Source organism: Cyclopterus lumpus, chromosome 24 (assembly GCF_009769545.1).
Source record: "Cyclopterus lumpus isolate fCycLum1 chromosome 24, fCycLum1.pri, whole genome shotgun sequence".
Classification (NCBI taxonomy): Eukaryota; Metazoa; Chordata; class Actinopteri; order Perciformes; family Cyclopteridae; genus Cyclopterus; species Cyclopterus lumpus.
In genome coordinates this window covers 17989701-18011265 of record NC_046989.1, presented here as the reverse complement: position 1 = coordinate 18011265, position 21565 = coordinate 17989701, and the positions used below count along the sequence as shown (strand labels likewise).

The window sequence follows — 21565 nt, the reverse complement described above, 5'->3', positions numbered from 1 at the left end:
GTTTGAGACAACAACTCTGCCGGTGTTCTGGATTAAAGTCATGGCAGAATACCCTGAGATCGCCACCACCGCACTGAAAACCCTGTTGCCATTTCCGACATCCTATCTGTGTGAAGCGGGGTTTTCTGCAGTGACAGCAACCAAAACAAAACAACGGAGTAGACTGGATATAAGCAACACACTTCGGGTGTCATTGTCTCCCATCACTCCCAGATGGGACCGTCTCTGTGTAGAAAAACAAGCGCAGGGCTCCCATTGATTATGCATTATGGTGAGTAAAAATTTCCATGCACTTTATATTAGTTTTTGTGGTGTATCTGTATCTGTGCAGGCATGTAAAACGTACGCACGTAACTCTCAAAGGGTCGGTGCACTAACGCGTCGCACCAACACCCCCCCGGGCCGCGGTAAAATTTGCCAAGCGTTGACCGGTCCGCGGTGATAAAAAGGTTGGGGACCACTGCTCTAAAGGGTTCCTCTGTGAGGCCTGCATCCGACGGGAAGGGGTCACCGTAATGAACGGACTGTAGGTGTAGGTAGTTGGAGTGAATGAGAGGTGGTGCCAAGACAGACAGCTTTCATAAAGTTTATGGTGAATTAACTCCTTATGGAACAAAACACACAATGCTGTTTCCATTCCTCCTCATATTATTGGGGTGGAGGAGGCCGGACAGGGGAAGTTCTCTTCATAAACGTTTCGTTAGTCTTGCGTTACATTCACATGTTCCCTAACTTTCTGCGTGGCTCGCAATTTTGTTGACCCCGCCCTTTTATGTTTAATGCTCCGTACCGGGATCTAAATGAATCATTAAAAAAAAAAAGACAGGAGCATCCTTCACAACATCTCTACACACTGGTGATGATATCGAGGACAGCAGCGTGGTGTGTCCTCCTCTGTATCCAGCATATGAATAATAGATTATATCCAGGAAGTACAAGCTGGCCGACCGAACTCATCAATGAGAGTCCCACCACATTCTCTCTCTCTCTCTCTCTCTCTCTCTCTCTCTCTCTCTCTCTCTCTCTCTCTCTCTATATATATATATATATGTATATATATATATATATATATTTTTTTTTAATTTATTTTTTTATGTGGCGTCCGTTCATTTCCCCTCTTTTCTGTATCTGTCCAGCTCTCCTCCTCCGTCTCACACTTCCCAGCTCCAGTCTCTCACTCCCGCTCTGCCTCTCCTGATGTTCATCTCTCCCTCCAACTCTCGATCCCTCCCTCGCTCCTCTTCCTTTGTTTCCATCATTTCTAACGTGCCGGAAGGCGAGCCGGCACAAAGACGGACCACGCCAGGCATTTCAGCATCATCTTTAAAAGCAGGCTCTTAGGGCGTCACGTTACGGAGTATAAAAGAACTACTACTGCAACAGAAGGCGGAACAATATTTGCTCTCATCTTCCTCCTGGAACTGAAGTTTACAGCCGTTGCTCTCGAGCTTCATCAACATCCAGCCAGAGCGGATGACTCGGGGCTAAGAGCACGGGAAATTGAAAAGAAGGAAAGCCCGATGCCATGGTTCTGTATGTGAGCTCCCAGGATTGTAGTGGGGGGGCTGGCAGTAGGCTGGTGGTCGCGCTGAGGCCCGGCAACGGGTCAGATGGGGCCCCGCACGGACTGTGGTGCTACGTTTGCTGCCAGAGGAGGCCTACACTGACGCTGCCTCCATGTAGGTACAGGAGAGAGAGTGTGTGTGTGTGTGTGTGTTTTTAATCTTGCTGTCAGCTAGAAAACTATTATCAGAGGACCGACTACCAGGATCTTATTGACCCAGAGCAGCGCTTGACAGTCTGTCTGCGGTCAACTGTTGTATAGGCTGAACTACTGTAAGCTATGTTGTCGAGTTTCCTTTTGGCAAAATGGGCAAAATTGAGTATCCTCTAGTGAACAGGTACTCATATGTCTAGGGCTTTTATTGTGAAATATAAGACTGGACGAAATGGATCTGATCTGTACTGCCTTTTTTCTGCCAAATGAATGCCCCTTCTATCTGCTCTTGAGTCTCCAACCCTGCCCCTTTTTGGTTGCTGCCTGCGTTCTGTCATTTGCACATAAGCTCTATTAGAGCAGACAGTAACACAATTACACCCACAGGCAGCGGAAGACATTGACTGCCCGCGGACGCGGCTTAATTCGATACTGTTTCATTTGAGCCTGTATGCGAAGGAAAACCATCAAGACGGTAATGAGACGAGAGGATTTGGATAATCATAGAAGACTGAAAGCAGGATGCAGACGTCCCCAGGAGATGCTCCCTCTCTGTTTCATTTCATGCCATTGTAAGAGATCCCAAAAATATGGTTTGGATTTGTCCGACTTCATAGTTTCGGATCTCTTCAAATGCCAAACTGCTGCTCGTCTCTGATTTACCGTGTAGCTTTCTTTGGGTTAGTGAAATGGTGAGATGTTTCCATAGTTGCCACTCTGTTGAATGCGCAGCTGACTTGCAGTCGTAGAGATTATGTTACGAACTTCAATTTATCCTCATATAATACGAATGTTGACAACACGAGCGACAACTCTACTTGATTAGGTGTAGGAAAAGATCGCAGTTTGGGTTGAAAGAACTACGGAAGTGGCGTCACTCAAGTACGTAAATTACGTTGCAAATACATCGACTTCTGGTCTCACACGGGACACTAACAGCGGTCTCCTGGGTGAAAGTCTAATGTTTTTAGACCCTCCCATCCAACGCAGACTGTGCTCGCGATTACTTACCGTACATGCAAATTCTTTATGCGCATTACATAGAAAATAGGAAATATTTTCACTCACAAACTTGCATGTTCGTTAGTAGTAATTAAGAAGAATACATTATTAGGAACAATGACAGATTATTTAGTATCTGAGCTTAAAGAATCCTGAACCTGATAAAAAATGGAACCATCCAATCAATGAATTTAGTTATTTGTCATTGAAAAGGTTATCTTGTGTCAACTTGTCACATACTATCAGTAAGAAAACTTGCATGGCCTCGATACCAGTAAGCTTATTGATCCATTCATGATCTCGTCATTTTCCAAGACGACTCTACTGGTTTCCAGTAACTCTTGTGTGCACCAGGACTCGCCCTTAACTTAGCCAAACAAGTCTCCTTTATTGTTCTCGGATGACACCGTCGCATATCCGTGCACACGTTTGTTTGTGGATTTAGAAAATACTGCATCGTGCCTCCGCTCCTGTTTTATTTTTGTGCAATTTTTCTGGTCGGATCCAACGGTTTTAATGGGAAAAAAAACCCAACAACAACAACAGACAACTGTTAGAGTTGACTCAGACGTGGCCATCGCTGTTTTCACCTCTCGCAGAAGAGTTGCTAATGCCACCGCCAATGGCGGTGTTAAGTGAGGTCAGTGTTTGTGAGCGCGTTGGTATTCAGAAACTTGTTTTATCTCCGTCCGTCTGTCCGTTCAGGTGGTCAACACTTGGCTGAATATCAATTGTGCTCAAATTGTGCGTGTGTGTGGTACACAGGGAGAAGTAGCTGCTCGGGTTCTGCAGGAAAGAAGGCTCGTTAGCGTGAGTTGTCCCATAAATGTGATGCTTATTAGGGCCCGACGTTCAGTACAAACAAATATGCGCTCGGGAGGTCGGCATTGATGCTTCCCGGTCGTCGATCCCTAATAGTTCTACATTATGAACAACAATTCCGTTTAAGAAGTCACGTTAGTTAATGTTAGCAGAGCAACATTTGAAACCAACTAAGTTCATCGGACACATTGACCTGTTTATATTGTAGGTCATTTCTATGCATGTTGCTCAGAGAAATGGCAGCACAGTCCTGCTTATACTGGAGCTCAAAGTTCATGTGCGGCGGTTCCATATCAGTGGCACCGTGGTGCTTTCAAGTTCCAGACAGTAAAAATTAGTGTTGGGTGGAGATAAATTACGACATTATCACGATGTGTTTCATTTTTGGTGGGAAACTTAAATAAATCCAGTTGTTTGAAGGAGATGTTTTCACAGCAATATAAAATAGATATTAGAGAGGAGAGGGGACACCAGCTCTAAGCAGCTTTGCTCACTATAAAAAATATATTTTTTCTTTATTTAAAGATATGACAGGAACCTAAAAGAAAACATGACATGCGCACAAACTTAATGTTAGGGTTGTGTGGTGTGGAGGACCCAAACGCACACTCACGCAGCAGTTTGCAAAACTCAAAGTGAGGATCTTTATTTTCCTAACGAGTCGGGGGAAAAAAACAGCAAAGAATAAAACAAACAAAACAATGAACAGAATTGTCCAGCGGATCCAGAAGCGAGTCTTCCTTCGCTGGAGTCGGGAGGGCAACTCGACCAAACTCTAGTCCTTGGTACGAACGGGAACGGTAGAAACCTGGTGTTCCCAACACACGGTAAGGAACCAGACTGGTGACCAGAATGATCTGACAACCCGCCAGGGAATGCCATGGTCCTTAAAACAGCTGGTAGCACTTAGGGCAACGAGCCCCAGCTGAGCCAAAGGAAAGGGGCGTGGTAGTGGGCGGAAACCGGAGGTGGAGACTGTAGAATCAGACAGGGATCCTAACAGTACACCCCCCCCTCCCCCCTCAACGGGAGCCTCTTGGCGAACCACCGGGTCTGATGGGATTCCGCCGGTTGAAATCTGTGATGAGCGACGGATCACAGATCCGGGCCATAACCCACCCAGTCCACCAGGTACTGAAACCCCCTACCTCGACGGCGGACATCCAATAGGCGGTTGACCGTGTAGACGGGGCCCCCCTCGAAGAGACGGGGGGGGGGGGGGGTGGAGGGGGTTCTGGCGGAGGGTTTAGGGGGCTGGAGACAACGGGTTTGAGGAGGGAGACATGAAATACTGGGTGAATCCTCATGGAACGAGGCAACTGCAGTTTAACCGAGACGGGGTTGATGATGGAGATGATGGGAAAAGGGCCAATATATCCGAAAGGTGATTGTGAAGTTAAAACGTGTGAAGAACAAAGCCCAGCGGGCCTGGCGGGAATTCAGGCGCGAGCCATTTGGATATACTCCAGATTCCGGTGGTCGGTCCAGACGACAAAGGGGATCACTGATCCCTCCAGCCAGTGCCTCCACTCCTCCATGGCCAGGGTTGCCAATGTCATAGTTTCTCTCCGCCGGGGAAAGTCTACGAGAGAAAAAAGCACAGGGATGAAGCTTGGAGTCGGCAGCTGACCGCTGGGAGAGTACAGCTCCGACGCCGGTGTCAGAGGCGTCCACCTCAACAACAAACTGGCGAGTCTCGTCCGGGTGAACCAGGTTGAAGCCGAGACGAACCGCTCCTTGAGGGACTGAAAAGCCCTGTCAGCCTCAGGGGACCATGAAAAACGCACCTTGGGAGGTGAGCCGTGTCAGCGGTTCTGCCGCTCGGCTGTAGTCCCGAATGAACCGGCGGTAAAAGTTAGCGAACCCCAGAAACAGCTGGAGCTTCTTTCTTGAGGCGGGTACCGGCCACTCAGTCACTGCCTTCACCTTCTCGGGGTCCTTTCTCACCTGACCCTCCTCTATGAAGACGCCCAGGAACTGCACAGAGGTGACGTTGAACTCGCACTTCTCCGCCTTGATGAAGAGCTGATTCTCCAACAACCGTTGCAGGACCTGGCGGACATGGTTAGTGTGCTCCTGAGGACTTGGGGAGAAGATGAGAATGTCATCAATATACACAAACACAAAACGGTTTAGGAAATCGCGGAGGACGTCATTCACAAGGGCCTGAAAAACGGCAGGGGCATTGGTTAAACCAAACGGCATCACCAGATATTCAAAATGTCCCAGGGGTGTGTTAAAGGCCGTCTTCCATTTGTCCCCCTCATGAATTCGGACCAGGTGATAAGAGGTCCAGCTTCGTGAAAATCTTGGCTCCAGCTAAGGACTCAAAAACAGAGGAGATAAGTGCTAAGGGATACTTATTTTTGATGGTAATCTGATTCAAACCTCTGTAATCAATGCAGGGACGAAGACTCTTATCCTTCTTGGAGACGAAGAAGAAACCCGCTCCCACAGGTGAAGATGAGGGCCGTATGATTCCTGTGGCGACTGAATCGGTTATATACTTCTCCATGGACTCGCGCTCAGGCCGGGAGAGATTATATAACCGGCTCGTGGGAAGTGGCGCGCCCGGAAGCAGGTCAATGGCACAATCGTAGGGACGATGAGGAGGAAGTGAAAGGGCCCGCTCCTTACTGAATGCCTCTGCCAAGTCCCTATATTCCCGAGGCACTGCGGCGAGGCTAGGATAAGCGTCATGTCTGCTTAAAAGACGAGGCTGACGGGGTACAGCAAATCTGAGGCAGCGGGAGTGACAGGCGGAACTCCAACCGGTGATCCGACCCCCAGCCCAATCGATCTGAGGATTATGGTCCTTGAGCCAGGGGAGTCCCAGAACCAGGGGTGTTTGCGGGGAAGGGAACTCGAAAAACCGGGTCTCTTGACTGTGGTTACCGGACACGAGCAGGGAAATAGGCTGAGTCCAGTGAGTTATCTCTCCGGAGAGAGATGAATTCGGCCGAGCTGCATCGGTTCCTCCGGCTCCAAAGGGGGAGGTGCCGAAGTAGGAGAGCGGGGACGCGCATGACTGGAACGTCGGAACAGGCTCGGAGGCTGAGAGCTGGAAGTGGAAGCAAACTGACGGGCAGGATTGGAAGGCCTGTAGCTCCTCTCCCGACGACGTTCCCGAATACGGTTATCCATATTGATGGAGAAAGTGATGAGCTCATCCAAAGACTCCGGCTCCTCTCCGACGGCCAACTCGTCCTTCAGAGAATCCGAAAGACTGCTGCGATAAATTCCTTTCAGCGCCTCCTTGTCCCAACCAGACTCCGTGGCCAGAATCTGGAAATCCACAGAGTACTCCGCTGCGCTAGTTGAGCCCTGACGAAGACTGAGCAGGCGCTGAACAACGTCCCGGGTGTACACCGGGTGGTCGAATACTCTCTTGAATTCCTCCACGAAGCGCGTGTAGGAAATCTGGGCAGGAGAGCGTCTGACGTGCCAAGCTTCAGCCCAGACAAGTGCCTTGCTGCGCAGCAACCCCACCATATAAGCCACCCTAGCATTGTCCGAGACGAATGTGCGGGGCTGTTGGTCAAAAACAAAATTACACTGGAGCATAAATCCTCTACACTCCCCGGACGCTCCGCCATAGGGCACAGGAGAAGGAACAAAAGACTCATGGTTGCCAGCCGAGTCCTGCGGAACCGGCTGCGGCGGAGAGGAACGGGGCTGGTAGTCGGGCTGGGGAAAACGGGGCAGCGCGACTTCCCGTAACAGACCTCTTATCTCCGCCACCTGGGACCCGATAGAATGCTGGGAGTCGAGGAGGTTCTGCAGCACCAGATGGTGTTGGTCGAGGAGATTGCCTTGCGACGAGATCGCCCTCTGCAGACTCTCCTCCGGAAGCGATGCTGCTGCGGCTGCTGGATCCGTCATGTTGGTCAGATCATTCTGTTAGGGTTGTGTGGTGTGGAGGACCCAAACGCACGCTCACGCAGCAGTTTGCAAAACTCAAAGTCGGGGGAAAAAAACAGCAAAGAATAAAACAAACAAAACAATGAACAGAATTGTCCAGCGGATCCAGAAGCGAGTCTTCCTTCGCTGGAGTCGGGAGGGCAACTCGACCGAACTCTAGTCCTTGGTACGAACGGGAACGGTAGAAACCTGGTGTTCCCAACACATGGTAAGGAACCAGACTGGTGACCGGAATGATCTGACAACCCGCCAGGGAATGCCATGGTCCTTAAAACAGCTGGTAGCACTTAGGGCAACGAGCCCCACCTGAACCAAAGGAGAGGGGCGTGGTAGTGGGCGGAAACCGGAGGTGGAGACTGTAGAATCAGACAGGGATCCTAACACTTAATGACAGAGGAGACCAGCAAAACAAAAAAGATTAGTACATTTATGGAACTTTAATGTTATCAAAGTAGCCGCTCATCAGTAATAGAGAAAAATAAGAACAACCCCAGGGTTCTCTTTAGCACTGTAGCCAGGCTGACAGAGAGTCACAGCTCTGTGGAGCCGTGTATTCCTATAGACCTCAGTAGTAATGACTTCATGAACTTCTTCAATGAAAAGATTTTAACTATTAGAGGCAAGATTGATGATCTCTTGCCCTCAACTACTGCCGATCTGTCATCAAGAGGAGTGGCCTTGGAAACGGCTGTATGCCCTGGTGTATATTTGGATAGCTTTTCTCCCATTAACGTAGACTAATTGTCTTCAACGGTTTCTACTTCTAAACCGTCTACCTGTCTCTTAGACCCCATCCCAACGAGGCTGCTTAAAGACGTGTTGCCTTTAATTGGCACCTCTCTGCTGGATATTGTTAATGTGTCTTTGCTAATAGGGCATGTACCACATTCCTTCAAAGTAGCTGTAATTAAACCTCTCCTGAAAAAGCCCACTTTTAATCCAGAGGTGTTGGCTAACTACAGACCAATCTCTAACCTTCCCTTCCTCTCTAAGATCCTTGAGAAAGTAGTCGCAAATCAGTTGTGCGACTTCCTACATCAGAATAGTTTATTTGAGGAGTTTCAGTCAGGATTTAGAAAACACCACAGCACAGAGACAGCACTGGTGAAAATTACAAATGACCTCCTAATTGCATCAGATAAAGGACTCATCTCTGTACTGGTATTATTAGACCTTAGTGCTGCGTTCGACACCATTGATCATGACATCCTATTACAGAGACTGGATCAGTCGATTGGCATTTCAGGTACTGCACTAAGTTGGTTTAAATCCTATTTATCAGATCGAGCTCAATTTGTATTTGTAAACGATGAAGCCTCAATGACCACCAACGTTAATCACGGAGTTCCACAAGGTTCTGTGCTTGGACCAATTTTATTTACCTTATATATGCTTCCTTTGGGCAATATTATCAGGAAACACTGCATAAACTTTCATTGCTATGCAGACGATACTCAATTATATCTATCGATCAAACCAGTGATCAACCAGCTCGCTAAAATTCAAGAATGTCTTAAAGACATAAAAACATGGATGACCTGCAACTTCCTGATTTAAACTCAGACAAAACTGAAGTTATTTTACTGGGCCCTGAACACCTCAGAGATCAATTATCTGGTGATGTGGTTTCTGTAGATATCATTACCCTGGCATCCAACACCACTGTAAAGGATCTCGGCGTTATCTTTGACCGAGACTTGTCCTTTAACTCCCACGTTAAGCAAATCTCAAGGATTGCATTTTTTCATCTACGTAACATTTCAAAAATCAGGCACATCTTGTCTCAAAAAGATGCAGAAAAGCTGGTTCACGCGTTTGTTACTTCCAGACTAGATTACTGCAACTCCTTATTATCAGGCTGCTCTAATAAGTCTCTTAAATCCCTCCAGTTGATCCAGAATGCTGCAGCTCGTGTACTCACAAAAACTAAGAAAAGAGATCACATGACTCCTGTATTAGCTGCTCTGCACTGGCTCCCTGTAAAATCAAGAATCACATTTAAAATTCTTCTCCTCACCTACAAAGCCTTGATTGGTGATGCACCATCATATCTTAAGGAGCTTGTAGTACCATATTGCCCCACTAGAGAGCTGCGCTCACTAAATGCGGGGCGGGGCTACTTGTGGTTCCTAGAGTCCTAAAAAGTAGGATGGGAGCAAAAGCCTTCAGTTATCAAGCTCCTCTTTTATGGAACCAGCTTCCACTTTCAGTCCGGGAGGCAGACACAGTCACCTCATTCAAGAATAGACTTAAGACTTTCCTGTTTGATAGTGCTTATAGTTAGGGCTGAATCAGGTTTGCCCTGGTCGAGCCCCTTGATATGCTGCTATAGGCTTATAGGCTGCTGGGGGATGTTTTAGGATACACTGAGCACCTATCTCATCTTCTCTCTCTCCTTATGGATGAATTTACATCTCTCCATTGCACCTTATTAACTCCTCTTCCTCCCTGGTCGTTGTGACTTCACATCTCATAGGGTCCATTGGACCTGGAGGTGTCTGATGCCTGGTGAGCCGGCCTCCCGCATTGGCCCTGCTGATGCGCCTCCTCTCTACTTCCTTCTGTTTCATGGATTGGAGTTCCATTCATACATTGTCATATTCATGTAATGTGTTTATGTAACTTTGTAAATGCTGTTCATTCTGTACACATGACATCTATTGCTTCCGTCCATCCGGGGAGAGGGATCCTCCTCTGTTGCTCTCCTGAAGGTTTCTTCCCTTTTTTCCCTGTGAAAGGTTATTTTTGGGGAGTTTTTCCTGATTCGATGTGAGGTCCTGGGACAGGGATGTCGTATGTGTACAGATTGTAAAGCCCTCTGAGGCAAATTTGTAATTTGTAATATTGGGCTATACAAAATAAACTGAATTGAATTGAATTGAATTAATGAATTTTCTGTGGATTGACTAATCGCGTGACGAACTAATCTTTTCGGCACTATAAATCTATATGTGTGTATATATATATATATACACACATATAGATTTTCAATCGATTGGCAGTTCTGAAGTATCATAATAAAATGACCTTTTAAGTCATTATAACGTGCTTTAAAATGTGTGATTATTGTTCTAAAGCCTTGTGAAGGTTTAGTGCTTCTCACCGTTATTATACAGTGCCAACATCTAACAGGAGCCGTCTGTTTGTGTGTTGCCCCCTACAGGCCCCACGTTGCCCAGACAGGACCCCCAGGTTCAGAATGGCCCCACGGCAGAGGAGATGGAACTGCAGAGAAGGTAAGGACACGAGGCCCGTAACATTTGGCGCGATGGAAAGTTTGCGAGGCACCATTGTTGCTTCCATTTCTGTCCCTCCCTCTTCCATTTTAGTGTCTCACACACACACACACACACACACACACTCAGACAAAGCCTTGCACACCCATAGTTGTTTTTCTTCCCCATACAAGGCTACTCTCTCCCTCAGGTAATAATGAGGCTCTGGAACAGCTAGAAAACACACATAGTTGCACACACACACACACACACACACAGAGATATATATTAATGGCAGCCAGCTGCTGGGTCACGCTTTAGAATCCTCTCCACCAGTTGGATTTTATTTGAATAGAATGAATTACACACGTCATGGACATTTTAGTATAGAAGTGTAGTCACCGACACGTGACCACACGGAGACGTAAAGGTCTAACTTTAGGGTCAGGCAGACGAGCCAAACGATGACAGCAGCTGCTGCTCACCATGTTATGTCACGAATGGCAAGTGGACAACGTAACACTGTCAAAGACGTCCGTGTGTCCACCATACACAATCTAATAAAAGACTCACTGAAAGCTTTAAGGATAATCATATCCAGTTCCCAATCCACGAAACACCTACTTAACATTTTTGGAGTGATGAGTTAAGGCAGCGGTTCGCAATTTAAGGCCCCACTTCTGATTGTTTCTTGGACAACCTTCCAAAATAAATGAGGGGGAAAAAACAACTACCTAACTTGAGAAGAAAAGGGAAAAAAATCAACTGTTATAAAATTGTTATGCTACCCAACTAAACGCAATCACGCAAGCAATATTTTGCGTCACTCAGTTTGATCACGGGATCACTGTCTATTCGCGTCACTCGTGCTAGACGGTTTAAGTTTAAAAAAAAATTTTTTTTAAAAAGGGGCGGCTGTAGCTCATGGGGATGAGGTGGTTGTCCCGTAACCAGAAGGTACCCGGTTCGATCCCCGCTCTCCCCATTAGTTGCATGTCCAAGTGTCCTTGAGCAAGACACTGAACCCCCAGTTGCTCCCCGGGCGCTTTCACAGCAGCCCACTGCTCCTTAATAATTAAGGATGAGTTAAATGCAGAGGACAAATTTCATATATATGTAAAAATGTAATATGACAATAAAATACGGTTTAAGTTTAAGACGAGACATTTCATCAGTCACAGCTGAAATAACCACTATTGCTGCTTTGTACATGTTGTGGAAGTCCCAGATACAGCAGTAAACTGTATCTGTTGTTGAGTAATAGGGTAATAGAGTTACATTACTGTCAAATGAGTAATAGGCTGCTCTGGCATTACAGAGAGCCTTTTTATATGTTTTAAGGCTATCTCGACAAACTAAGCGAGATTCTTCCAGATTGGTGGAACGCCATATGCTTTCGAGCTTTCGTGAAGTTTGCTTTAGGTCGCGGGTCTGAGGGTTATACCAGGGAGCAAACCTCCTTTGCCTCACTGTCCTTTTCTTCAGTGGGGCTATCGAGTCTAGTGTCATTCTCAGTGAGCCTGTAGCACTATCGACAATATGATCAATCTGGGAAGGACTAAAGTTAGCACGAGTCCTCTGTCACATTGAGACGTGGTATTGAATCAAATGCAGAAGGAATCGCTTCTTTAAATTTAGCTACAGCACTGTCAGTTAGACATCTGGTGTAGAAACTTTTGAATAACGGTGTACACTCCAGGAGTATAAACTCAAAAGTCATGAGGTAATGGTCTGACAGAAGAGGGTTCTGTGGGAAGACCTCCAAATGCCATATGCAAAAACAAGGTTGAGGGTGTGGCCAAAGCAGTGAGTTGGTTTCTGTACTATCTGACAGAAGCCAATCGAGTTTAACAATGAGATAAATGCAGCACTAAGGAAATCATTATCAATATCCACATGAATATTAAAATCTCCTACAATAATAACCTTATCAGTTTTAAGGACTAAACTTGATAGAAACTCTGAAAATTCAGATATAAATTCTGAATATGGACCTGGTGGCCGGTACATTATAACAAATAGAATTGGCTGTAATGTTTTCCAGGTTTGATGTGAAAGACTAAGAACAAGGCTTTCAAATGAGTTGTAGTTTAATTTAGGTTTAGGATTAATTAATAGGCTTGAGTCAAAGATGGATGCTACTCCACCTCCTCGGCCGGTGCCTCGAGGAATGTGAGTATTAATATGACTTGGAGGAGTTGATTCATTTAGGCTGACATATTCTTCATGGCTCAGCCAGGTTTCAGTAAAACACAATAAATCAATATGATTGTCTGATATTAAATCATTTACTAATACAGCTTTAGATGACAGAGATCTAATATTTAGGAGTCCACATTTAATTATCCTGTTTTGTTGCACTGTTGCAGTAGTGTTGTTAACCTTTGAGGTTATTTTGTATGACTCCTCTTGTGGTTACTTTTGATTTAATTAATTTAAGTGGCCGTGGGACAGACACAGTCTCTATAGAGTTAAGGTTAAGGATGGGTAACTGCTCGAATGGAAGTGCAGAGAAGGATGGAAGACTACAACTCTGCGTCTGCTTCCTGATCTGAACTCTGGGTCATGGATTAAGTCCGTTAATCAACTTGGCCATGTTTGCAGAAATGAGACGCGCTCCATCCCAAGTGGGATGAATGCCGTCTCGCATCATCAGATCAGGCTTTCCCCAGAAAGTCTGCCAGTTATCTGCGTAGCCCACATTATTTGCTGGGCACCACCTGGACAACCAGCGGTTGAATGACGACATGCGGCTATACATGTCATCATTGATCAGATTGGGGAGAGGGCCAGAGAAAACTACGGTGTCCGACATTGTCTTGGCATAAGCACGCACCGATTCCACATTAATTTTAGTGACCTCCGACCGCCGCAGTCGGGAGTCATTACCGCCGGCGTGTATTATAATCTTACTGTAACTACGCTCATCTTTAGCCAGCAGTTTTAAACGAGATTCAATGTCGCCCGCTCTGGCCCCCAGGATGCACATGACTTTGGTCCCTGGCTTCGCTATCTTCACGTTTCTGACTATGGAGCTGCCTATAACCAGAGTGGGTTTCTCAGCGGGTGCGTCGCTGAGTGGGGAAAACTGGTTTGAAACGTGAAGAGATTGGTGGTGCTCAGTGGACTTCTGTTTGGACTTAAAACCCCTTCGAACAGTCACCCAGCCATCCGGCTGCCGGGGGATAGCTGACAGAGGCTAACGCTAGCGGCTCCGCAACGACTATTGGGGCGGGAGGGCGGGCTAACTAGCATAACTGTCTGAGCTTCGATGGTGCGGAGCCGTGCATCCAACCCACTTAGAACTACCTCCAACCTAGCAAATGAACTACACTTGTTGCATGTACCCTTATCATTAAGGGAGGCAGAGGAATAGCTATACATGAGACACTCTGAGCAAGAGGGAGCGGGAGGGGGAGAGGAGGAAAACATCGCAAGCTGCTAAGCTGGCAACCGGAAGTGATGCAATACGCTTACCGGAAGAGAGAGAGCGATGCGTTCAGGAACCTCCAGTGAGCGGAAGAATGTATGAATGTTATGTAGGCATAAATAATGCAGCCTTGTTACTGTTTGGTTTACACACATATATTTAGACAGTTTAAAACTAGTTGACGACAGTTTAAAACTAGTTGAAGAGTTTCAAACTGGTTGAAGACAGTTTCAAACTGGTTGATGGTGGTTTAAAACTGGTTAACAACAATTTGAGATTAGTGAAAGACAGTTTAATACTAGGTCTAGGACATTTTTATCGCAGATAAATGATTTTTTCAAAGGTAAAATTCTGTATTCTGCTCAGAGGCTGTTCGTGCTCCGAAAGGTCTCACCACCGCCACAACTGACGCTTTTCCCGTTATTATATTTCCTCAGGAAATGCTGAAACGTGTGTATTCCCGGGAACCCTGTCTCCGATTAAACCCAAGCACAGTTTCAGGGTTTGAACTTTTCTCTCTAGCTTTTTCCCTTCTTGGTGACTATTTCTGTCACTTATTCATGTGAACAAACACAGTCCAGCGTGAGGCGTCCATGTTTGTTTGGTTAGATTCCCTCTAGGTTGAGCTTTGCTAAAATATGGATTATTCTAAAACATGACATGTTCATCCTGTCATCAAACAGTCTCTATATGCTCTGGTTCTCTCACCCCCTTCCCCCCCCTCTCTATCTCTCACTCTCTCTCTTTCTCTGCCTCTCTCCTTTCTCTCTCTCTTCCTCTATTCTCCTTTTCTCTCATTCTCTCTCTTTTATCTCCATCTTGATCTCTCACTCTCTTTTCGTTTTTTCTCTCTTTTTTCTCCATCTCCTCTCTCTTTCTCTCTCTCACTCTCTCACTGTAATTCAAAACCCACCTGTTCAGAACTGCTTTTAATGTGATTGTTTGTTTTTGTTTTCTTTCTTATCAGGGTCCGAGCGACTCAAAAGTCCCTATTTATTTGTTTTATTTGTTTTACCTGTATTTTAGCTATTCTTATTTATTTATTTTTAGCTTTTAGGATGTTTTAATTATGTGAAGTGTCTTTGAGTATTATGAAAAGCGCTATATAAATGAAATGCATTATTATTATTATTATTATTCACATATACATCCCTGTACTTCTATCTTTGTGAGGACCCTCATTGACATACAGCATTCCCTAGCCCCTAACGCAAACCTTAAAACCACGTATTTACCCTTTTAAGAAGGCCTTTTTAGGAAGTGAGGATCGGCCCAAATGTCTTCCCTTTCCAAAGATGTTCTCACTCTTTTTCGGTTCTCTCTATGCAGCAAGTACAAGAACACACACATGAGTAGTAATGCATTCTTTAGGTGTGAGTCAATGCTCCTTCTAATTATCTTTGACGTGAACTTGGATTTGCCAGGAGTTTTACAGACTGTGTAGGTCTGAGAGAGACTGATGGATCTGGCTGCCAGCTTCCTCTCCTTTTCTTCTTCTTCTTCTCTCCCTTTTTGTTTCCTCACTTTCAACCCTTTTGTTTCTGTGACTTCATCCCTCTTTTTCTCCTCACCTCTCCCCCTCGGTTCTGGTCATGCTCCACATTTAGCAGCGAATGTCAGACAGCAAGAGATCAGTGAGTGAGCGGGAGAGAGAGAGACTGTGTCGAGCATAGCGAGAACCGGAAGAAAGGATGGAAGAAGGAGGAGGAGGGAGCAGACCAGTGAAGAAATGAATTGGCAGCTCACTTCTGCATTTTGAAAAAGGAAAGCTACAGTATGCTTTGGAAGATGTGGACGGTCTGTTTGGCTAGCAAACACTGTCAGGTTATTTCAGAGCAGCTGTTCCACATCTTCCACTGTCAGTTTACAGCATGTATATATATATATATATATATATATATATATATATATATATATATATATCTGCACACCAGCATCTGTTATACATGAGTATTCAGTCCAGGCTTTGAATCGAAAGTTACGTATGTAACTACGGTTCTATGAATCCTGGATGACCACCAGAGGTGGTGCTTAGCACTGGATATCTTCCGTCTCGCGCAGACGCAGGTCGAGTTTTAATAACAACAAAGTCACATGTGACCTCGGATGACCCCCAGCCGGGTATAAGTTCCGGTGTCATCCCGAGATCAATCCTACGGAATCTTCTCGCGAAAATCCGAGTGACCGAGAACTCTGGCGGTCATCCAGGATTCATAGAACCATAGTTACATACGTAACTTTCGTTCTATTTCATCCTTCCTGACCGCCAGAGGCGGTGCTTAGCACTGGATGACTTATATCAACAGAGTCATAAGGAAACCCAAGGAGCCTACCTCGTATGGATCGAGTAGAGGAATATGGACGAAGAACCCCCCCCCCCCAGTGTTTGAGGGGTAGCAACGTTCACCCTGTCTGTCGTGATGACTTCTCGCCGGGATGGGACCACACCCATGGGGACGCCCCCCGACAGGTATGCCCTCTCCCTCCATGGTGATAGAGCCAGAAAGCACTGCTGTGACACCTCTACCATCCTTTGCCTGTGTCACCTGGCATCCAAACAAAGGCTGTTCAGCCATCTCTGCAGTTGAGGCAGCTGTCAATTTGCCCAATAGGCGAAGAAAGAGGATGTAGGGCAACCGCCTGCCCACTCGGAAGAGGGAAAGATTGAAGAGGATGTCGTGCACACGCTGGCGCGACGGACAGTCCATCATAGTGGGGGCAAAGGTCATGGCCATCCTCAGGCTGGAGAGGGGCCATACAGGTCCCACAGCCGGCAGAGCTAAACATAGCCCCGACTCTGGAGGGACCCTGCTTCCCTAATTTGTGTTGACTATTAAGTCAGTCCGAGCGGGGTCGCTCTGCTGACTGCTATAGAGGAAGCGGGGAACGATCAGTGAGAGGGAGCGAGAACACTCTCCTCACTAGTCTGGCAGCCAAGATTACTCGTGTCCTAGAAGTAGGCCTAAGCGAGAGCACTCAGCTACTGTGGACCGGGTCCTGTGGAATAGGTCGGAAACAGTCCGTCTAATGAGAGGGGAGCGAGGACACTTCACTAGTACGGTAGCTGTGATTACTCGTGTCCTAGCAGTAAGCCTAAGCGAGAGCACTCGGCTACTGTGGACCGGGTTCTGTGGAACAGGCCGGAAACAGTCCGTCTAGTGAGAGGGGAGCGAGGACACTCTCTTCACTTGTACGGTAGCTGTGATTACTCGTGTACCAGCAGTAAGTCTAAGCGAGAGCACTCGGCTACTGTACAAACCAGGTCCTGTGAAAACAGGTCAGGAACAGTGTGTCTAGCGATGGTCCGACGTAGAGAAACACACCGTCTCCCTCCTAAGAAGGACAGCTTGTCGCAGCCTTTGGAGGGCGAGAGACCCGCAACCCGCAACAAGGCTACACGCGACAAGCTTCAGAATTATTATTTGTACAATTTCAGCTTAGCTGATGCTAACATAATGGTTAGACTGTGTAGCGAGAAGATGAAAAATGATTGATCTCGGAACGACACCGGAACTTATACCCGGCTGGGGGTCATCCGAGGTCACACATGACTTTGTTGTTATTAAAACTCAACCTGCTTGTGCGCGAGACGGAAGATATCCAGTGCTAAGCACCACCTCTGGCGGTCAGGAAGGATGAATGAAATAGAACAAAAACCTTCTTCAGAACACTTTAGAGACTTTCATTTGTTTCATAGATGACTGACCTGTAAGTTATAATCATAGACTGTATTAATAAAGTAGACGTAGTGAACTTGACGTTTGTGGACTGATGTTAAGAAACCTCAAGTTCGGCTCTGGTCGAGCAGTAACCTGTCAATCACAGTAAGCCCCACCCTAAAGCATAATTTACTAAATTAACATCATTCTGTATTGAAGAAGACTTGAAACTAGAGATTGAGACCATAAACAAGGGAATAAATCAAGGTAGAAGTAGAGTCATTTTTTCACAGACAATCAGACTTCTTTTTGCATCCAGAGGAGTCGCCCCCTGCTGGACTGTGAAGAGAATGCATGTTTAAAACACTTTTGCATCGGCTTCAGACTTTTTACCTGACTTTGACTAAATAAATTGTAAACACATTGGTTCCATTAATATTAATGGGGATGACAGAGCAAAAAAGTCCCACTCACGAGGCCTGATAAACGAGTCAGGGTCCATGTTTCAAGACGGATTGTGTACATCGCCAATGATTGTACACTGAGGACAGGCCGCCCTGGTTAACGGTTGCGCAATGAACAGGAGGGTTCCGTCACTCCCCGCAGGAAGAGAGGGCGCAGCGAGCACCCTGAGTTCGCGGCCCCCAGGCAAGCGGCGAAGTCCGTGGCGACGGGTGCTGCAAAGCCGACACAGCCAGAGCCGCGAGCCAGTTTCATTTGTGCGAGCTGAGTTAGGGACGGTCGCTGGAGACAGCCAAATAAATTAGACTCACAAATACACGCAGAATGATTCACAAATTACATTACAATACACACATAAATAAATTACGTTTTATATAAATGTAAAAGAAAAATCACAAATATATTTCTGCATTTCTAAAAATCACAATGAATCCAGCCACGGCCATCCACAAACAAATGCAGTGCGATCCACAAACAAATACACACAAAAAAATTGAAAAATCCACATAGAAATGCAGAAATATATTTGTGATTTTTCTTTTACATTTATATAAAACGTAATTTATTTATGTGTGCATTGTAATGTATTTGTGAATCGTTCTGCGTGCATTTGTAAGTCTAATTTATTTGTAAATCCTTCTGTTTCATTTGTAAATCCTTCTGTTTCATTTGTAAATCAAATATATTTGTGAATTGTTCTGTGTTCATTTGTGAATCTTTGTGTTTGCATTTGCGAGTCTCTCTGTGTGCATTTGCAATTATTGAGACTGATCTGACCCCATAACAGCCAGCCAGCCCCGACTTTTGAGAGGTCTGAAAATATTTTTGTGCTATTATGGATCTGTGGCGAGACATTTTCAGCAAGAAAATTAATCCACACCGGGTCTGCTCCGGGTTCCTCGTGCTGGGACACTACCTAAAATAAGCATCTACACAGTCGGCCCATTGTAAAAAGAATACAAAGCTCAATGGCACACTGGGAAAATACCCTCAGATGTTTGTCAAGTCATTCATTCATGGGCTCACTCAACGCGTCAGCTAATGTTTCGGCTTCGTCTTACTTCATTATTGCTTCTCATCAGGAATGTGTGAACCATGAGGCCTGATATGGAGACAGAAGAAGAGAGGCAACCGGATGTCTGGATAACAGGCGGCGACGTTCCCCCTCTCTGCGTTCCTCTCCGCCTAATTAAAGACAATGAGCTAACCCTCATTCCACAGTGACCATACGTGTTCAGCCAGACACGTCCCTAGCATGGCCTCCAGCGAAGAGTAAACATTGGGATCATTCGGCTGTGGAGAGGCTGGAAAGATTTGAACGTCACACGGCAACCGGGAAAATACCACGTGCATTCTTCTCTCCCTTCCTCACTGTCTCACCTGCCCTTCCCCTCGCTCCCCTTGATCCCTTTTCATCCAGACAGAGGACGGATGAAGAAGCGTGTGGGAACGTGATGCTTTGGCCAATGATATTCATCGCATGTACAGCGCAGGAGGTCACGGAAGAGCGTGGGTGAAACCCACCTGTTCGGGAATGCGGGGCACTACCCTCAGATTAGAAAGGACGATGAGCTGGAAATAATAGGCCGCGGTTTAAATAGGTGCGTGGGAGCAAGGGGAATGAGTGTTGGGAGAGACAGCAGGGAGGGAGAGAGAGGGAGGGAATGGGTCTTGATTGAAAGCGAGGATGGAGAGACGGTGAGGAAATAGAGAGAGGTCTGTGTTAGCTGTTAGCACATAGCTGCTGGTATTTAACACTCGGAAGATGAAAACACCAGCAGCTGCTCTGCACATTGTCATAAGCGCAGGCTGACATCTGTGTGTATTCCAACACAAACACACACACAGAAACATAACTCTAAACTCTAAAAACCCATATGTTAGCTTCGTCATTATAACGAGGTAGGGGTCTTATGTCAGCGGGACACAACATGACACATGGTGTGTGTGTGTGTGTGTGTGTGTGTGTGTGTGTTGCACACTTGGACCAGCTCCTCACTACGAGTAGGTCCATATGGTCCATCTGGGCTCCCGTCCATTCACACACCGTTTCCTGGTTCTGCGAGCCAATCAGGCAAGCCGCTGAGTCCAGCTGGCTGACAGCTTTCGCCAGACTTCAGTGTCCCTGGAGATTTAGCACCGTTGTCACTCGCAGCAAAGTGTCAAAAACCCAAACAGGACGTTGCTGTGCACGAAGCATTGTACAACTGAGGACAATTTATCAACCAACATAAATAGCAGCTTACAGCTGGAAGGGTAAAATAAACATCCTAGGTTTCTGTGATTTCAGACAGATTGGAGCAGAACATATAGTGAGCTGTGGCCGTAGGCTTTTTGTTTTCGGGTAGTCCGTCCAGTCCATTCACATGCACACGATGTCAATGGCCATAATTAACTGTGACCTCACAAAACACATTCATGACCATAACTCAAGGATTAATATGCTATGAATCGGTTCGGAGTTGATGGTAGCTGACAAAGTGGCACGTCTCCACGCTGTGACTGCAACACCTGTCCAACAAGACTTTAGCTTATGGTGTATTTCAAACCGTCCTCACTACATCCTTACTTTCTCTGTATGTTCCCATTTTTCATTTGAATTCAGTCCACTTTACATTTTATATACATATATATATATTTATATATTTATATATATAGCATGTTTAGCTGTGATAAAAATTAATTAAGTAAAATACCTCTTATACTGCTATTCAACCAATCTATTTTCTAATACACCTTGTTTCCTTGAGTTGTTTATGCTTTAGTTTTTAATGGCTAATGTAGTGTTGCTTTGGTTAATGTTGACTGTTTTAGGTCAAACGGTTAGTTGGATAAATGTCTCAACTTCATTTTGGGAGCTAATACATTAAACTCCAAGAATGAAAGGGTGTTGAGGGCCTTTGCAGCTTCCTGTTTCTTTCCTCTTCATTTTGACAATAACGTTCCCAATATTGCCCGAATCCTCTCCGACTCGGCAACAGTTATTGTAAGTCGATGCAAAGAGGAAGAAGGAATATGTGTGCACGTATGTCTATGTGCGTGCTCGGGATTCAGGCCGTGCTGCCGCCCACGCTCCCTTAGCAACGGTATCCCTGGCAACTCTTGTCAGGAGGCGAGTGAAGCGACAGTGAAACTGTGCAGGAAGGCTTTTCACAGCTTTGGATTCTGTTACGTTGCAAGCAGGGAAGAGAAACCAGTTTTAGGTTCACCCATCAGAGGCAGGATATACTGTATGTAGACGGGGGGAGGGGGAGGTTCATGTGGGAGTCATTGGATAGGTCCCCTGGAAGTGACACAATACATGAAACAATGCTGATTACTTCATATTGACATGATT

At 46.0% G+C, this 21565-nt stretch overlaps 1 protein-coding gene across 1 annotated transcript in view; it reads left to right on the top strand.

Moving 5' to 3' along the window:
* enah (ENAH actin regulator) overlaps nucleotides 1-21565 on the top strand; it is a 154440-nt gene that overhangs the window by 97743 nt on the left and 35132 nt on the right. The window contains exon 4 of the mRNA XM_034526953.1: nucleotides 10626-10698. Coding sequence (XP_034382844.1) covers nucleotides 10626-10698 — 73 coding nt within the window. The remainder of the gene's footprint in view (nucleotides 1-10625; nucleotides 10699-21565) is intronic.